Genomic DNA, 16,344 nt, shown 5'->3' on the forward strand with positions numbered 1-16,344 from the left:
TGGTGCAACAGCTCTCCAAGGTGTGATCACTCCTTTTTAGATGCAGACTAACGAGCAGATCTGATATGATGCAGGTGTTAGTTTTGGGGATGAAACTTTACAGGGTGATTCCATAATTTTTTCCTCAGAATTGAGTGATTCCATATTTTTTTCCTCTGCTTGGTCTAAAAAAGTAACCGTTACTGACTGCCACAATCTTTTTTTCTTGATTTCTTATAGTGTTTCTTAAAGTCAGAAAGTTGTCATTTGAAATGACTTTAGTTTTGTGTCGTGTCTGTGATCTGCTTTTTTTCTACAAAATTAAACAACTGAATGAACATCCTCCGAGGCCGGTGATTCCATAATTTTTGTCAGGGGTTGTACATATTAATTGAGGGTGTGCCGAAATCCATTTGTGTATAAAGACAGGAATGGAAATCAGGCTTGTGCTTGTGTATACAATATCACGCTGACAACCTTGTGTATGCACAGCTTTATAGCTCTGGTGAATAGAACAGAAATGAACATTGCTGCTTTTTTGCATGCACACGTTTTGTTGTGATTCTGCTTGGAATGTTATAAATGAGGCTCCTGGACTGCAGGAATGAGCTGGGAAATAAAACTCAACACAAGTGCTTAAAACGCTCATATGTTGTCATGGTGTAATTGTGTTAATTAAATGCCATTTTATTCTTATTGCATTGGAGTGCAATTTTTAATTGATGTCAGGATGTTTTGTTATTAATTATACTGGGTTTCTTTTCTTGCTCGGTTGCATGTGAAGCTTTGAGGCATTGTTGTGAACATTAAACAGGCAACATGATTTTTCTCTCTCTGTTCCATTTTGATGAGTTTTTTTTTTTTTTTTCAAGAATTTTTTGAGGATTAGGAAGGGTGAGGTAAAAAACAATTCAAACAAGGAAGAAAGTAATCTGCAACGTCACTGACTGAAATGACCTACTGTGGCAAATGAGAGCTAATATCTAAACACTTTAACAATAAAGCACAACAGATAGCACAACTCAGAAAACACTGCAGACAAAACAAAGCTTCATCTGCATTCGTGGCTTTGGACTGGCAGAAATTCTCATGAGTTATAGACAGGACCTGCAGCAGGTAAGTGAAAGAACAACATCAAGACGTGTTGTAGCTTTACGCTATGTGCACTGCACAATGCTGCATATACCAGTGAAAACACAGTGCATTAGGAAGTATTCACAGTGCTTCACTTTTTTCTACATTTTGTTATGTTACAGTCTTATTCCATAATGGAATAAATTCATTTTTCCCCTCAAAATTCTACTCACAACACCCCATAATGACAACATGAAAAGTTTTGTTTCACATTTTTGCAAATTTATTTTAAAAAAACTAAGAAATCACAAATATACATAAGTATTCACACCCTTTGCTCAATACTTTGTTGATGGACCTTTGCAGCATTTACAGCTTCAAGTCTTCTTAAATATGATGCCACAAGCTTGGTGCACCTTTGTTTAGGCAGTTTTGTCCATTCCTCTTTGCAGCACCTCTCAAGTTCCATCAGGTTGGATGAGGAGCGTCAGTGCACAACCACTTTCAGATCTCTCCAGAGATGTTCAATTGGACTCAGGTCTGGAGAGATGTTCAATTGGAGTCAGGTCTGGGCTCTGGCTGGGCCACTCAGATTTGTGCCTCAAGACAATCCTGTCTCGGAGGTCTACAGACAATTCCTTTAACTTTATGCTTGGTTTGTGCTCTGGCATGCACTGGCAACTATGGGACCTTATATGTAGGCAGGTGTGTGCCTTTCCAGATCATCTCCAATCAACTGAATTTACCCCAGGTAGACTCCAAGTAAGCTGTAGAAACATCTCAAGGATGATCAGTGGAAAAAGGATGCACCTGAGCTCAATTTTAAGCTTCATGGCAAAGGCTGCGAATACTTATGTACATGTGATTTCTTAGTTTTTATTTGTAATAAATTTACAAAAATCTTAAAACTATTTTCACATTGTCATTATGGGGTATTGTGTGTAGAATTTGTGGAAAAAAATTAATTTAATCAATTTTGGCATAAGACTGTAACATAAATATATGTGGAAAAAGTGCAGTGCCATGAATACTTTGTAGATGCAATTTATTAGTAATTACAATTTTGGGGGGGTAGAGGGTATCATGTATTTTGCAAAAAGCTTAATTATTGTAGATTTCAGGATACAAATCTTGATAAATTTAAATACTCCTTGTTATTAAACTGATCACATAGTATTTTTATAACTGATTAATTGTTTAGAGTAAGTTTAAAGTCTAAATTCTCTTATTTCAGCTTCTTTTTTTTACACCTCTCAGACAATAAACTGAATATCTTTGGGTTATGGACAAAACAAGACATTTGAGGATGTCATCTTGGGTTTGGGGACACTGGCTGATATTTTTTCCACCATTTTCTGATATTTAATGGACCAAACAACTAATTGATTATTCAAGAAAATAATCTACAGATTAATCTTTTATGAAAATAATCCTTAGCTCCACCCTTGTGCTGTGTAGTACTTTAAAATTACTGTATGAACTTGGGCTTATTACAGAATTATTTTTTTTCCTGCATGCAACCTACATAAAAGAATTTACAGTTTAATGGCTTCAGTGGATGGATTCAATTTAAGGACATTAAAAACAATCCAAAACCAGCTGCAGCATCAGTGGAACTAAAAATATTCATGCATTCTTTTTCACATTCTTTTACACAGTCTGATGTACATAAGGCAGACGAGCAGCTCCAGCCATTGTCATCTGAAGCCCTACAAATCTGCCAGAGTCCCCCCACTGCCAGCGGCTGACTACACTCTGCAGCTGTGACAAGCAACTGACAGATTATTGCAGGGGAGGTCGGGGGGTATCTGTCAATAGAATAATATAGCATGACAGTGTCTCTAAGGGATAAATGTTGTGGCTCTTACAACAACCACAGAGACATCATTTCATTGAATCCACTAGGAGTATACTTGGGCTATCCCAGAATGCACTGGGTGGTAAAAGGAAAATAAAATACTAACACATTCACACTTGACCTACATCCACATTACATGCTGAAGCGACCAGATCTGATTTTCTTTTCATCTAGATGAATTATGTTCATATTTCTAAATAACAAAAAAAAATAAAATAAAATAAAAAATCCAAAACAAACCACATGGGAATGTTGCCCAAATTTGATATTTAAAAAAAAAAAAAAAAAAAAAAAAAAAAAAAAATCGGATTTGGCATGTTCACACTATTCAGAACAATAAATAAATAAATAAATTGAGGCTAAAGATTGTCAAAAAAATTCTTGCTTTTACTTTCAATCATCAAAACATATTTTGTCTTTGAGGGTTTGAGCTATGGACAGCAGCTGTGTCATCAGAATTTATATTCTGAAACTTATTTTCAGTCAGTTTAGAAAAGCTCCAACTGTAGACTACGCATAAAGCTCAATTTTTAAGATGAAATCAGAAACAATGAAAGTATCACACACAATGCTAGGATTGTGTGCTACATTTAAGTTCTTTTACACAGTCATTTAGTGTGCATGCTTCACACTACATTGTGTCACATCTGATCAGCACCACGGACAGTTCATGCACACTTTTTCTTTCATGCCACATTGCTTTTTTCATTAAAAATGAAAATAACATGTTTGTACAACTGCTACCAGTTAACTATTATAATTTACCACTCAATTAGCTGCTATTTATCAAGCATAACTGCTGAGATTAATGTTACATGAAGGCAAAAAGCCAGAATCAGGCCACATCATCTGGTAAAGTGAACATAGTTATATAAATACATTGAAATTTCACCTGGGCTGGATTGAGGCAACAACAAAAACATCCAGTTTGCAGACTCAGTGGAAACTCACTGAGAGATGACAGCAACCACTCATCACCCTAACAACCAAGACACTAATCAATAAGCCACCAAGCAAATCAGACAGTTATTGCAATTTCCCAAAATAATTAACAATGTGAGTTTTCATTTAAAACTGTGACATTTGACACTTTGTTTTCTTACCAGGAGGTAGAAGGAAAAAAATCGATTATCAAATTGATCCCTGTGCATCCAGTAAAAGATGTGTTTAGCCTAGCTTGGCACAAACATAGGAGTCAGTACAGAAGCTTAATTTCAACAACTCCAAATATGTCATATTGACAGGCATGTTGGCATGTCATTATGTGGTTTAGCAAGCAATCATCTGGAGCACGGGTGCTGTTTGTGGACTCGGAGGAAAGAACACTCTCTGTATTAACACTGGAGTCACCAACCGAACGTCAACCCAAAAAACTGGTCGACCCTGCCTTCTCTGCGCATGTGTCATTTCAAAGCATCAGTAGCAATTTATAGATTATCACCTTGTTTCTACTTAAAACTGCACTCCAGTTATCATCTATCTCAGTGACAGATATCTGAAGCTTTTGTACAACAATCATTTCCGCATAAATTCAGCAATAATTCATAATAAAAGATGGGGGAGCGATCAGAGCGCCACAGGATCACATCTGAAACTGACTCTGAGACTGACTATCTGAGGCTGACTCTCTACACCCAAGCGCTCAAAGGAAATAATGTGATTATTAACCATCAGGTGACAAAGTAAAACCTCTTAAATCATTCTAAAGCCAGTTTTAAGCAGAAACAAGGCGATGATCAGTGAATCGCTACTGATGCTACGAAATGACATAGGCATAGCAGCACGTCAGCCTCAGACATGCTGCTGTGGCATTCTGATGGCTCCCCATCTTTTATTATGAATTAATGCTGAATTTATGCAGAAATGATTGTTGTACAAAAGCTTCAGATATCTGTTGCTGAGATAGATGATGACTGGAGTGCAGGTTTAAGCAGAGGCGAGGTGATAATCGGCAAATTGCTGCTGACGCACTGAAATAACGCATGCACAGTGAAGGCGGTGGGGGGGGAGCAATTTTTAGGGGGACCGTTTGGTCAGCAACAATGGCTTTGTACACGTTTTCCTGAAGGAAGAAAACCCAGGTGATGCTTTGATGTACAGTTGTGCTCAAAAGTTTACATACCCTGGCAGAATTTTTTGCTTTTTTGGCCATTTTTAAGAGAATATGAATGACAACACAAAAACTTTTTTCACTCATTGGTCAGTGGTTGGGTGAAGCCATTTATTGTCAAACAACTGTTTCCTCTTTTTAAATCAAAATAACAAGAGAACTACCCAAATGACCCTGATCAAAAGTTTACATACCCCTATTCTTAATACTGTGTATTGCCCCCTTTAACATCAAAGGGGGGCTCTCTGATGGTGAAGCTGCCACTGAATATGTCTTGGACTTTATTTACATTCATTACAAAGAAATACAAACAGTATGGCACTTTACGGTAAATCTGCATGGAGTAGACAGTTCTCAAAAACTGAGTGACTGTGCAAGAAGAAGAGTGAGGAAAGCCACCAAGACATCCAGACAACTCAGGAGAAGTTGTCTGGGTTTGCTAAAGAAAGGAAGGTTTTGAATAGAGTGGTTCATTCAAGCTTGCATCTCAGATGTACCTTCTGGCAATTTGTAGATAAACTTTCAGGTCTTCTTTTTAAGAAAATGCTCCTCTATACCACTTCATCATGAAGATGGATAACTCGTGATACAAAATGCATTATGCATTATTAAGAACAGGGGTACTGTATGTAAACTTTGGATCAGGTTCACTTGGGTAGTTCTCTTGTCATTTTGATTTAAAAAGAGGAAACACAGTTGTTTTACAATAAATGCCTTCACCCAACCACTAACCATGAGTGAGAAAAAAGATTTCGTATTGTCAGTCATATTCTCTTAAAAATGGCCAAAAAAGCAAAAATTCTGCCAGGGTATGTAAACATTTGAGCACAACTGTACGCTCACTCGCAGATAAGTTGGAGTTGTTGTTGGAAGGGTTATTTTTCCATTTTGTCAAAGGATACTCTCCATACACTATCAGGAATCCACTGCAGGATTAACATGTTCTGAATGGTTTGTGACTAAAGACACAGATGGAACTGATCATTGATTCTTCTTCCTGTATAGAAAGTAAACATGCATATTCCCAAATTTCAAGATGTTCTTTTACACTGCAAATATATATACTGGCAGTGTAAAACAAACAAAAAAAAAATCAGACTTATAAAACCATTCATACACGGACACCTTCAAGCAAAATCATCTCTCTAAATCACACACTATTTTGAAATGTGCACAGCTGGAGCTGCCTCATATCTCACCTTCTTCACACCCACATTCAACCACAAATGGTTGCAAAACTTCATGAATAGTCAAACATGTACGTGAAGCCTGAAGCGTGTACTTATGATGCCAACCGAGAGGAAGAGCAGGAAAAAACATTTCTGAAACACAAATCAAGGTGCTTGTGTGTGAACACAACTGTGACATAACAACAACAACAAAATAACAGTAAAAAAAACTGAATATTGACAGCCCACAAGAGTTGTGAACCCATCCATTTAATTTTGTTAATTCTTATTCATTTTGACATCACACTCACTTATGGACTTAATGTTAATAACTTTTAAGAAGCTTTAGCGAACTATAAAAATCTTACCACAAGAGCCAACAGGAAACTTTCCAAATAACAGAATAAATGTAAGTGTTCCCAGAGTCCTTTGCTCTGCTGTGACGCCACCACAACGCTGTCTATATTAAGATAAAACTCTGCTAACAAATTTTAACCAGCAAAAATAACATGGGCCAATTTTTATTGTAAATTTACAAAAAGGAAAATATTTGTTTTTGTTTAATCCTTAATTGTCCAAATGATGGTGATAATCCAGTCATGTCCACAACAAGTGTGGGCCGCCAGAAGAGGAGGTACTGCTAGCCCACCACCAGAGGGCGCCCTGCCTGAAGTGCGGGCTTCAGGCACGAGAGGGCGCTGCCGCCACGGACACAGCCGGGAGTGACAACTGTTACTCATTACTTCCTGACAGCTGTCACTCATTCTTCATCACCTCACTCCATAAAACCCAGACGTCATCTCCACCTCATCGCCGAGATATCGTACTTCATTGAAGGTAATATCCTCAGCCGTTTTGTGTTACAATATATCTGTATATTGTGAGTGTTTGCAGGAGTACCGGTTCCTCTATCTGTGGAAGCTGAGTGAGTGCAGGACGGCACTCTTTTCCCCTGAGGAATCACTGCGGTACTCATCACATATTGAGTGAGAGGTGGAGGTGGCATTCCCACCGTTGTTGTTACTGGGTGTACACACACCCACACTTGACTGTCTTTGTTCTCGCCAGCAGTACCAGATCCGACAGTCGGAGACGGTGTTCACCTGGGAATTCGGGACTTGGCGGCTCCAGTATTCACCAGGTTCGGTGGTGGCAGAAATCGTGTGGTTCCGGCCCTTCTCAGGACAGACGTCTTCTATCCTTGAGCCTGCCCACACGTCACCTTTGTAATTTGACTGTAATCATATTCTGAGATTGTCTGTATATTCGCACATTTCACAACATTAAATTGTTACTTTTTGGCTCATCTATTGACCGTTCATTTGCGCCCCCTGTTGTGGGTCCGTGTCACTACACTTTCACAACAGTGTGATTTAGATTCATGCTACCAGTCAAAAATTTAGACACGCTTTCCCATGTTTAACCCTATAATATCTGACCCAAGAAATGTATGTACGAGGTCTCTTAGATAATAAACCGACCCTTTTATTTTTTTTTTAACTATATGGATTTGAATGACATGCTATTACACCAATCATGCTTGAACCCTCGTGCGCATGCGTGAGTTTTTTCACGCGTGTCGGTGACGTAATTTCCCTGTGGGCAGGCCTTGAGTGAGATGTGGTCCCGCCCTCTCGGCTGAATTCCTTTGTTTCACACGCTGCTCCAGACGGCGCGCGTTGCTTTATCAAAATTTTTTCTGGACCTGTGAGGAATATCCGAGTGGGCACTATTCGAGAAATTAAGCTGGTTTTCGGTGAAAAGTTTAACGGCTGATGAGAGATTATGGGGTGTTTCTGTCAGTGTAAGGACTTCCCACGGAGCGGGACGTCCTGCAGCGCTTCCAGGCGCTGTCGTCGGCCTGTTTCGAGCTGAAAACATCCTAATTTAAGGCTTAATTCACCCAGGACATCGTGAGAGAACAGAGAAGATTCAGAAGAGGCCGGCATGAGGAATTTATGCGGACATTCCACTGTTTAAGGACATTTTTTTTAATGAAAGACGTACGCGCAAATTCGCTGAGTCGTTTCCGTGACGACTCGGCAAATCTGTGTGCGCCGCGACAGGAAAAACACCTCCGTGTTGAAAACCATTTGTAGAATTCAGGCGGCTTTTAATGGCTTTCAACAAGTGAGTAACTGAGAAGTTGTTTAACAGCTTGGGCATGTTCCAACTTGCCCGTTAAGATTTCCAACGGAGGTGTTTTTCCTGCCGCGACCCCCCGCGGTCGGGTCCAGCCCGACATGCGACTCTGCCCGCATGTTCTTTCATTACAAAATGACCGTTAACAATGGAATGTCCGAATAAACTCCTCATGCCGACTTCTTCTGAAAGTTCTCTGTTCTCTGACGACTTACTGCGTCAACAGAGCCTGAAATGTGGAAGTTTTCAACTTGAAACGGCGAGACGCTGCTGCCTCGAAGCGCAGATCGCCGTCAGGCGCCGTGGACCGTCCTTAAAGCGACACTACCAGACCAAAATCTCTCATCAGCCGTTAAAATTTTTACCAAAAACCAGCTGAATTTATTGAATGGTGTCCACTCAGTTGTGCCTTACAGTTTTGAAAAAATTTTTATCAAACAAAGCAACAGTCTCTGAGCCATTCCTAAACAATGAAAAAAATCGACGAGCGGGTGGACGACTCCTCACTCAAAGACTGCCCACAGGCGAATGACGTAACCGACAGGCGTGAAAAAACTCTCGCATGCCCACAAGGGTTCAAGCATGTCTGATGTAATCACACGTGATTCAAATCCATATGGTTTTTGAAAAAAATAATAAGGTCGGATACTTTTCTAATAGACCTCGTATGTATGTACTGTATGTATGTAATGATACATACAAAATTATAGGGTTATCAATGGAACTGTCACTCTGGAATAATTATGGACCACAATCGGGGGTGGAAGTAACTAATTACAACTACTCATGTTACTGTAATTAAGTAGCTTTTTCAGGTATTTGTACTTTTATGAGTGTATTTTTTTTTGTCTGCAATTTTACTTTTACTGAGGTAGAAAATATACTAATCTGATCTGTATAGTGCACAGAATTGCAACACACATTGTGATATTAGCTCCTCAATTTTCCAGATGAGGATTCTTCCCTGGAGATGTGTTTTTGTGAGGTTTAACCCTGCAATCGACAATAGAAATGATTTCCTGTGGGGTTTACTAAGACTCTTTGAATCTCTGAAAGAAATCAAACAGTATATGTAAATACCTTTAAATATGTTGTAGTGAATGTACTGAAAACCCTGTTTGCATGTCGAGCAGAATGGTTTAAAACTGATAATACAATAAGACATATTGTATAAACATACATACATACATGGATATTTTGGTGCTGGAGTTCCGTAACACACTCCCTTTGACTTTTAAAAAGAACTGCTTCAGTCGGACTCTGTCTTTTGTCAGACTTCAAGCAGTTGTAATCATGCATTCCTTCTTCTGAAATACCACTTTGTTCTCTGCAATTCTGGTCTGAAATTCTCTGTTTTACTGCATTTTCAGCAGTGACCAATTCCTCAGTGCCATGCTCTTGGTCTTCAATGAGGAGCTTCCCCCTTCCACAAAAGAGAGAAAGGCATTGCAGCCTTTGAACAAAGGAACAAAAATCCATTCTATGAATTCACATTGAGACTGATGGGCTGCAGTTACTGTGGGAAAGCAATAGAAATGATTGAAGAAGCCATGTGAAATGCATACAACACAATAATACAACAGAAATTCACATTAGAGGAGAACCACAGAGAAGTCCGCGCCATGTTGCAGCATGTATGGATGGAGTAAGTCTGTTAGGGTCACGTGTGTTGCTGAGTTCCGACCGCATTGCAGTATTTCAAGCAAGTTCAGGTGCCATATTTCCCACATTGCATTACATCATTATGCATATGCAAACAGTTGAAAACTGTAAATTTCTGGGATTGTTTTTATCTGATGACTTGAGCTGGAATTATAACACCAACGGAATTGTTAAAAAGTCTCGACAACTGCTTTTTTCTGCATAAGCTGACATTGAAAGTCTTCTTACAAACGTTATAACTGCATGGTTTGGAAATGCCACTGCTAAAGAAAGGAAGGCTTTGAATAGAGTGGTTCGTTCAGCCAGTAGAACTATTAGTGTGGAATTTCAATTTCAATTTCAATTTATTTTCATTTATATAGCTCCAAATCACAACAGAGTTGCCTCAAAGCGCTTCACACAGGTAAGGTCTATCAACAAAGTACTGTCTGTCCTGGAGGACATTTACAAAAAAAGGCTTAAGTCCCGGTCTTTGGCTATTACTAAAGATCTCCTGCTTCCTGCCAGGGACCTGTTTGAGCTTCTTCCTTCGGGTAGGTGCTATCGGTCTATTAAATGTGGGACATCACGTTATAGAAAAAGTTTCTTCCCACAAGCCGTAGCAATGATCAACACTCTTTGATTAGTTTTAAATGTATCTTAAATTATTTTGTGGCTTTGTTGTTTTTATGGCATTTTTTATGTTCTTTTATGTCTTTTTATTGTTTGTGTATGTCTTGCTAGTGCACTTTTGAGCTTGCACCATTTTTTCCAATGTGGTTTTAATACTGCAAATGGCAAATCAACTTGAACTTGATATTGCATGATGTTATATACATGTTGTTATAGGCAGAGGGGCACATACAAAAGCACATACAAAAGAGTGTGTGCATGTGTGTTTGTACATGTCCCATAGCCCCATAGCCATAGCACGCACCAGAGAGCACAAAGTACCTCCATGGCAGAAAACATGCATGGACACAGGACCCCACCTGAAGGTGAGAAGCAGCAACAAGTACTGCAGATATAAGCTCCGCGCACATGGGAGTGATCAGCCCAGTGAGCCACGAGATACAGGACACAGACCATAGTCCCAACACCAGACAGAGAGGTAGCCTACGCAATTTCCTAAAGTGTGTTCTGTCTGTCTCTGCATCAGAACACCTTTCAGTCTATTTCAGGGTGATAGCATGTCACCTTTCAAACAAGCAGCAGCAGTATGTCGCCTGAATAACTCACCGTGTTGAGTTTGAGCTCCATGTTGAGAACTCCTCCGCTGTCTAAAACTGGCATTAGGTTAATGGCAAACACAGCAGCCCTGTCTGGTGGAACTGATATGTTTGGACCAAAGAAGACGTAGAAGTGCACTGAGAAGGTGTCCAGCTCATTGCGCAGGGTGGGACGGATGGGCCAGCACTTGTTAGCGTCAGCAGTGGGGGCGAGGTACGTGATGCTGTCATCTGAGCTGTGCGAGGTGGAACTGGTATTCTGAGAGAGGGCGGGCAGAGCCGCCACGGAGAGCGCCTCGGACAAAGAGAAGCCCATGGCCGTTCCAAAAGACTGTGGCATGTTCATTGATGAGCTGGGCTGGGCTTGATCCTTTGAAAAATTGGGCTTGGAGCAATCTAGGCAGAGGAGACACAAAGGATGCTTGTAAGCGAGTTAAACGTTTCTGGTGCATGACTGCAGATTTGATGCAGAAGCTCTTTAAAATGAACCTTGGACAATGTAATGTAATAATCCCATATGATGAAACAAAACAATCACCGGTGAATCGCAAACAAAAAGCAATAACTAAGAGAGTTATTTTCCATGCTCTGTTACGCATGCTAAGCAAATGTGCCTTTTGTAAATGTTTGAAATGAGCCCCTTCGCGTGGCATCCCTAAAGTAAACAGCAGGGTTCAGTGCTGTACACTGCTTTTTAATGAGACAAAGATTCAGAATAATTGCAAAACAGTAGGATTTCACTCAACACAAAGCAACTCAATGCAAAACAGTCAGTGATGGCAACTGGCAAAGTACCATCAAATGGTGGCGATCCCCAAGGGGACAGGATTTCAAAGGCTTTTGTAGCGCTGCCTCGTTTGCATAGTGTTGTCTCTGAAAAAAGTTTGGAGTATTTGATGTCCATTCATGGCAGATATTGAAGGAATCCTAAAAATATTAAAATAAACAGCTGGAAATCATAGCTTTGGTACAAAAGTAAAAACTCTGCTTACCCTTATGCATATCTGTGCAAAACAATTGGTTTCATTTCTTATCAAGTACATCACATAAAATGTCTTACAAGCCAAAACCTGCAAAACGCACTATAATAAATAATAAAGATTAGCTAAACTAATATCCATAAATTAGATTCCATTCAGGACCCACACTTAGAAACAGCCTGACAATGCAATTAAGCCTTTACTGTCATTGTATATTCGATACAACAAAATTGCACGTGTCCCTTTGTGTGACAAAACAAATGTAAAATAATTTAAAAGTACAGAATTGAATACAAAATCAGTAGTGCAATATTGGTGTATGTATGTGCATACTATATTACATTCAACAATAACCAAAAGCAACCAGACACCAAAAGAAGGTGAAGACTCCAGATGGTCCTTTATCTAAACCTGAGGTGTTCTTCAATTTATATCCACAAAAGGTCAAGTCAGATTTGCCTGGTAGGCAGTGGAGAAGATGGAGCGTGAATAATTAGTCTGTGTTGCTATGGTGACAAAGTGCACTGTACTGTGTTGAACAGAAGGAGGGGATTGGTACGCGGGAGTGGACTTCCCACAGATTTGTGAGCCATCCCTGTGGAGTGAGAATAAAGAATACCTCCGCTCTCCGCAACCCAAAAACAGCATGTAGCACTTAGGCACGATATCACGGGCCTCTTAGCAATCCCGTGTGAATCGCCTCTGTTTGGTGTTTTTCCTCAAACACACATTTTTAATGGCTGTGCTCTTTCTGGCTCTTGTTTCTTGTGAAAAAAAAAAAACACACAAATTTAGTTTCTTTATCTATGAGAGGGTATGGAATGGAATTTACCCCTACAGTCGCACGCTAAGAGTGCAAAGTGATGCTTTTTTATGGATACTGGACATGATAATCTACTTTGAGCCATTGCACAGCTTAATTTGTGCATTTTCCCATTTGTAAAGAGGCACCGCTGTCTAGTTTAAGACTGCAAACACTGTAGGAGAAAAATAATGAAGCGTGCTGGGAGCAAGAAACAATAACCATCATTACAGGTGATTTAAAAAAAATGATCTCTGAAAAGATCAAATCCAACACGTTAACCTCTATAACTATATGATGTAGTAATTTGCTAAATGGGTAAAATACTCTCACTTGTGGATTAATCAGACAGAACTGAAGGGCCTTTGATGATTTTGTACCAGAAAAAAATCAAGCAGTAAAAATACAGTGTGCATGAAATAAGCTACAACATTTAATTGATACTGCATCACATTACACCACAAACACAATACAGATTAAAATGTCTGCATATTAAAACATGTGTAATATTAGTAAGTAAGATTGTGAACTTAGACACATGGGGTGTGCAGCCAGTACATTCTGAGTGCCGGTCCCAAGACTGGATAAATGAGCAGGGTTGCATCAGGAAGGACAGCTGGCATAAAACAAGCCAACTCAACCATGCAGAGTACAAATTGAATTTCCATACTGGATCGGTCAAAGTCCGAGTTAACAACAACCACCACTGGTGCCGTTGCCCAACAAGGTGCCGGCGGAAATTGAGATACTGCTGGGTGAGGGAGAAGAAGAAGAGGAGAACATGTCTACAGACAGCAGGAGAAGAGGAAAGCTAAAACGGTGGAAGTGAGAATTGGGACTTTGAATGTTGGTAGTATGACTGGTAAAGGGCAAGAGCTGGCTGATATGATGGAGAGGAGAAAGGTAGACATACTGTGTGTGCAAGAGACCAAATGGAACTTGGTGGGTTCAAGTTGTATCACGGTGTGGACAGGAAGAGAAATGGTGTTGGGGTCATTTTAAAGGAGAAGTATGTTAAGAGTGTGTTGGAGGTTAAGTGAGTGTCTGACAGGGTGATGAGTGTGAAGTTGGAAATTGAAGGGGTGATGATCAATATCATCAGTGCATATGCCCCATAGGATGATGGTTTGTAGAATGACTTTAGAGGTAAAGAAGAGGAAGAGAGTGAGAGCTCAACAAAAGATCAGATGGTGAAAACTGAAGGAGGAAAACTGTTGTGTGAAATTCAGTGAGCAGGCGAAAGAGGCACTGGATGGAGGGGAAGCAATTTTGGACAACTGGAAAAGTACTGCAGATGTGGTGAGGGAGACAGCTAGGAAGGTACTGTGTGTGACATTTGGACAGTGGAAGGAAGACAAGAAGACTTATTGGTCCGAAGATGAACGAAGATGTCCAGGAACACATAAGGAAAAAGAGGTTGGCGAAAAAGAATTGGGATAGATGAGATGAAGAAAATAGACAGGAATACAAGGAGATGCAGCATAAGGCGAAGTGGCAAAAGCTAAGGGCTCCTTCATACATAACACGATTGAAGCTGACGAGCACACGAAGGAGCAATTGCATACCATTTGTGAAAAACTGGAGCTGCCTCCAACACCTCGTACACCTGTCACTACAATTATTCATGCACACCAGTGGCTGAAAGACAGAGAGTGCCCTGTGAGAGCCCATTTGATCCCTTTCATGGCAGGTGTCGGCCAAATTCTAGGTGACACAAACAAACATCCAAAAATGCTCCCCTGACACTTGAAAATGTGTGACCATTCACGCTGTTAGCACGAAAACAGTGAGCAGACAATCACTTTTGAGCTGGATGTGAAATCTGTCTAAGTGCCCCCATGAGTGTGGCATTGCAAAAAGCAACACACGTGGCCTGCTTGTGTATCGCACGTGTGGCACGCGCCCCCCGGCACGCAACATGTGTTGGGGGGAGAGCGGGGGGCAGACGTCCATAAAATGCCGATATGTATGCACAGACATGATAACATAGGGGCTGGACAGCCACATCTGAGTGCACACAGCACAGCGAGCCGCCTCCCAGCTGCTGAACAGAGACTCAATGACAGCTCAGTGCACACGAGGTGTCACATTAAAAACACAGAGACCACAACCAGGACAGGTATATTAATAAGTACTACACTGCCTACATACAGAATTACATAACAAATAACTAAAAAAGACCACATAACATAGAAGAGAGTGACACTTCGGTCTGTGCACTGAACTGACAGTGGGCGTGGCCGCCAACAGCTGCAGCTGTTGAGATCTCTGGTTCTGGATGTCCCAGCTGGGGAACAAGTACCGTGTTTGGACGGACATGACCTTACAACTGTCCACTTTGATGCACGTGTGTCTGCTTGCTGTCCTCACGTGGACATACATGAAAACATATATCGCTGTTGCGACCGGCGGCAGCGAGCAGGCTGTCCCACGTGAAACGGACCGTCAGATCATAACACACAGCGGGCGATCTGAATGTCATGTCACCCACGTGAGCTCTGTTCCACATGATGCTGTGTCTGCCCTGTGGCGCACTGTCCACGTGTGTGCGTGTCAGGGCAGACATGCGCGCGGGGCCGGCTAGACATGCTGGGCCAGCAGATGTGGACATCATAACAGTGCCCTGCTTCATTCATGCCATTTCATGACTGTACGTCTGTCACCATGGGTCAATCTATAGAGGAACGGACGGTTCATACTTGTATTATCTGCTCGATAAGAGGGATTAAAAAAAAATGGTGTTTTTTTATGATGTGTTTTATTTCATTTTCTCCTTAGCAGAGGCGTGATGTGCTGCAACAAGTTCCAGCTGTTTTTTTTTTTTTTCTCCACAACAGGGGAAATTATGGCACTTTTTGCCGTCTACATTGTCTAATTTCTTTTTTTTTTTTATGTTTATCTCTTTGTTGATTTAAGCCATTTTACACTCCTGTTATAGGACAATGATGGTTGCACAGTGGTAAAGTTTCTGTCTGTTAATCAGAGCTTTTGTAAATTGCAGGTTCAAATCCTGCAGGTGGCATGTATTTTATTTTTGTTTTTTTCCACGACAGTTTCTTGCGCATGCACGAAACCGTCACAGCGGGATCGTTCATGCCTCCCCGACCATGTGTCCCTCCCGACGTTGGCTCGATGTTTCCGTGGTTCGTTCATTTGGGCTGTTTCGCTGTGATTTGCCCTGATTCCTACTTATTCGTACTATGTGTGAAGGGGCCCTAAGGGACAGGCATATTGCAACCTATACAACAAGTTGAATAGTAAGGAAGGAGAAAAGGACTTAAATAAGCAATATGAGATAAACCTACACAATTAACAACACACAGTCAGAAGTGGAGGTTTATTTATATGTTCATTGAGGTG

The 16,344-nt window shown here is 40.6% G+C and overlaps 1 protein-coding gene across 1 annotated transcript in view; it reads right to left on the bottom strand.

Annotated features, from left to right (window-relative positions):
* tmem8b (transmembrane protein 8B) overlaps nt 1-16,344 on the bottom strand; it is a 142,015-nt gene that overhangs the window by 74,838 nt on the left and 50,833 nt on the right. The window contains exon 6 of the mRNA XM_034170983.1: nt 11,213-11,598. Coding sequence (XP_034026874.1) covers nt 11,213-11,598 — 386 coding nt within the window. The remainder of the gene's footprint in view (nt 1-11,212; nt 11,599-16,344) is intronic.

Source organism: Thalassophryne amazonica, chromosome 5, assembly GCF_902500255.1.
Source record: "Thalassophryne amazonica chromosome 5, fThaAma1.1, whole genome shotgun sequence".
Lineage (NCBI taxonomy): Eukaryota > Metazoa > Chordata > Actinopteri > Batrachoidiformes > Batrachoididae > Thalassophryne > Thalassophryne amazonica.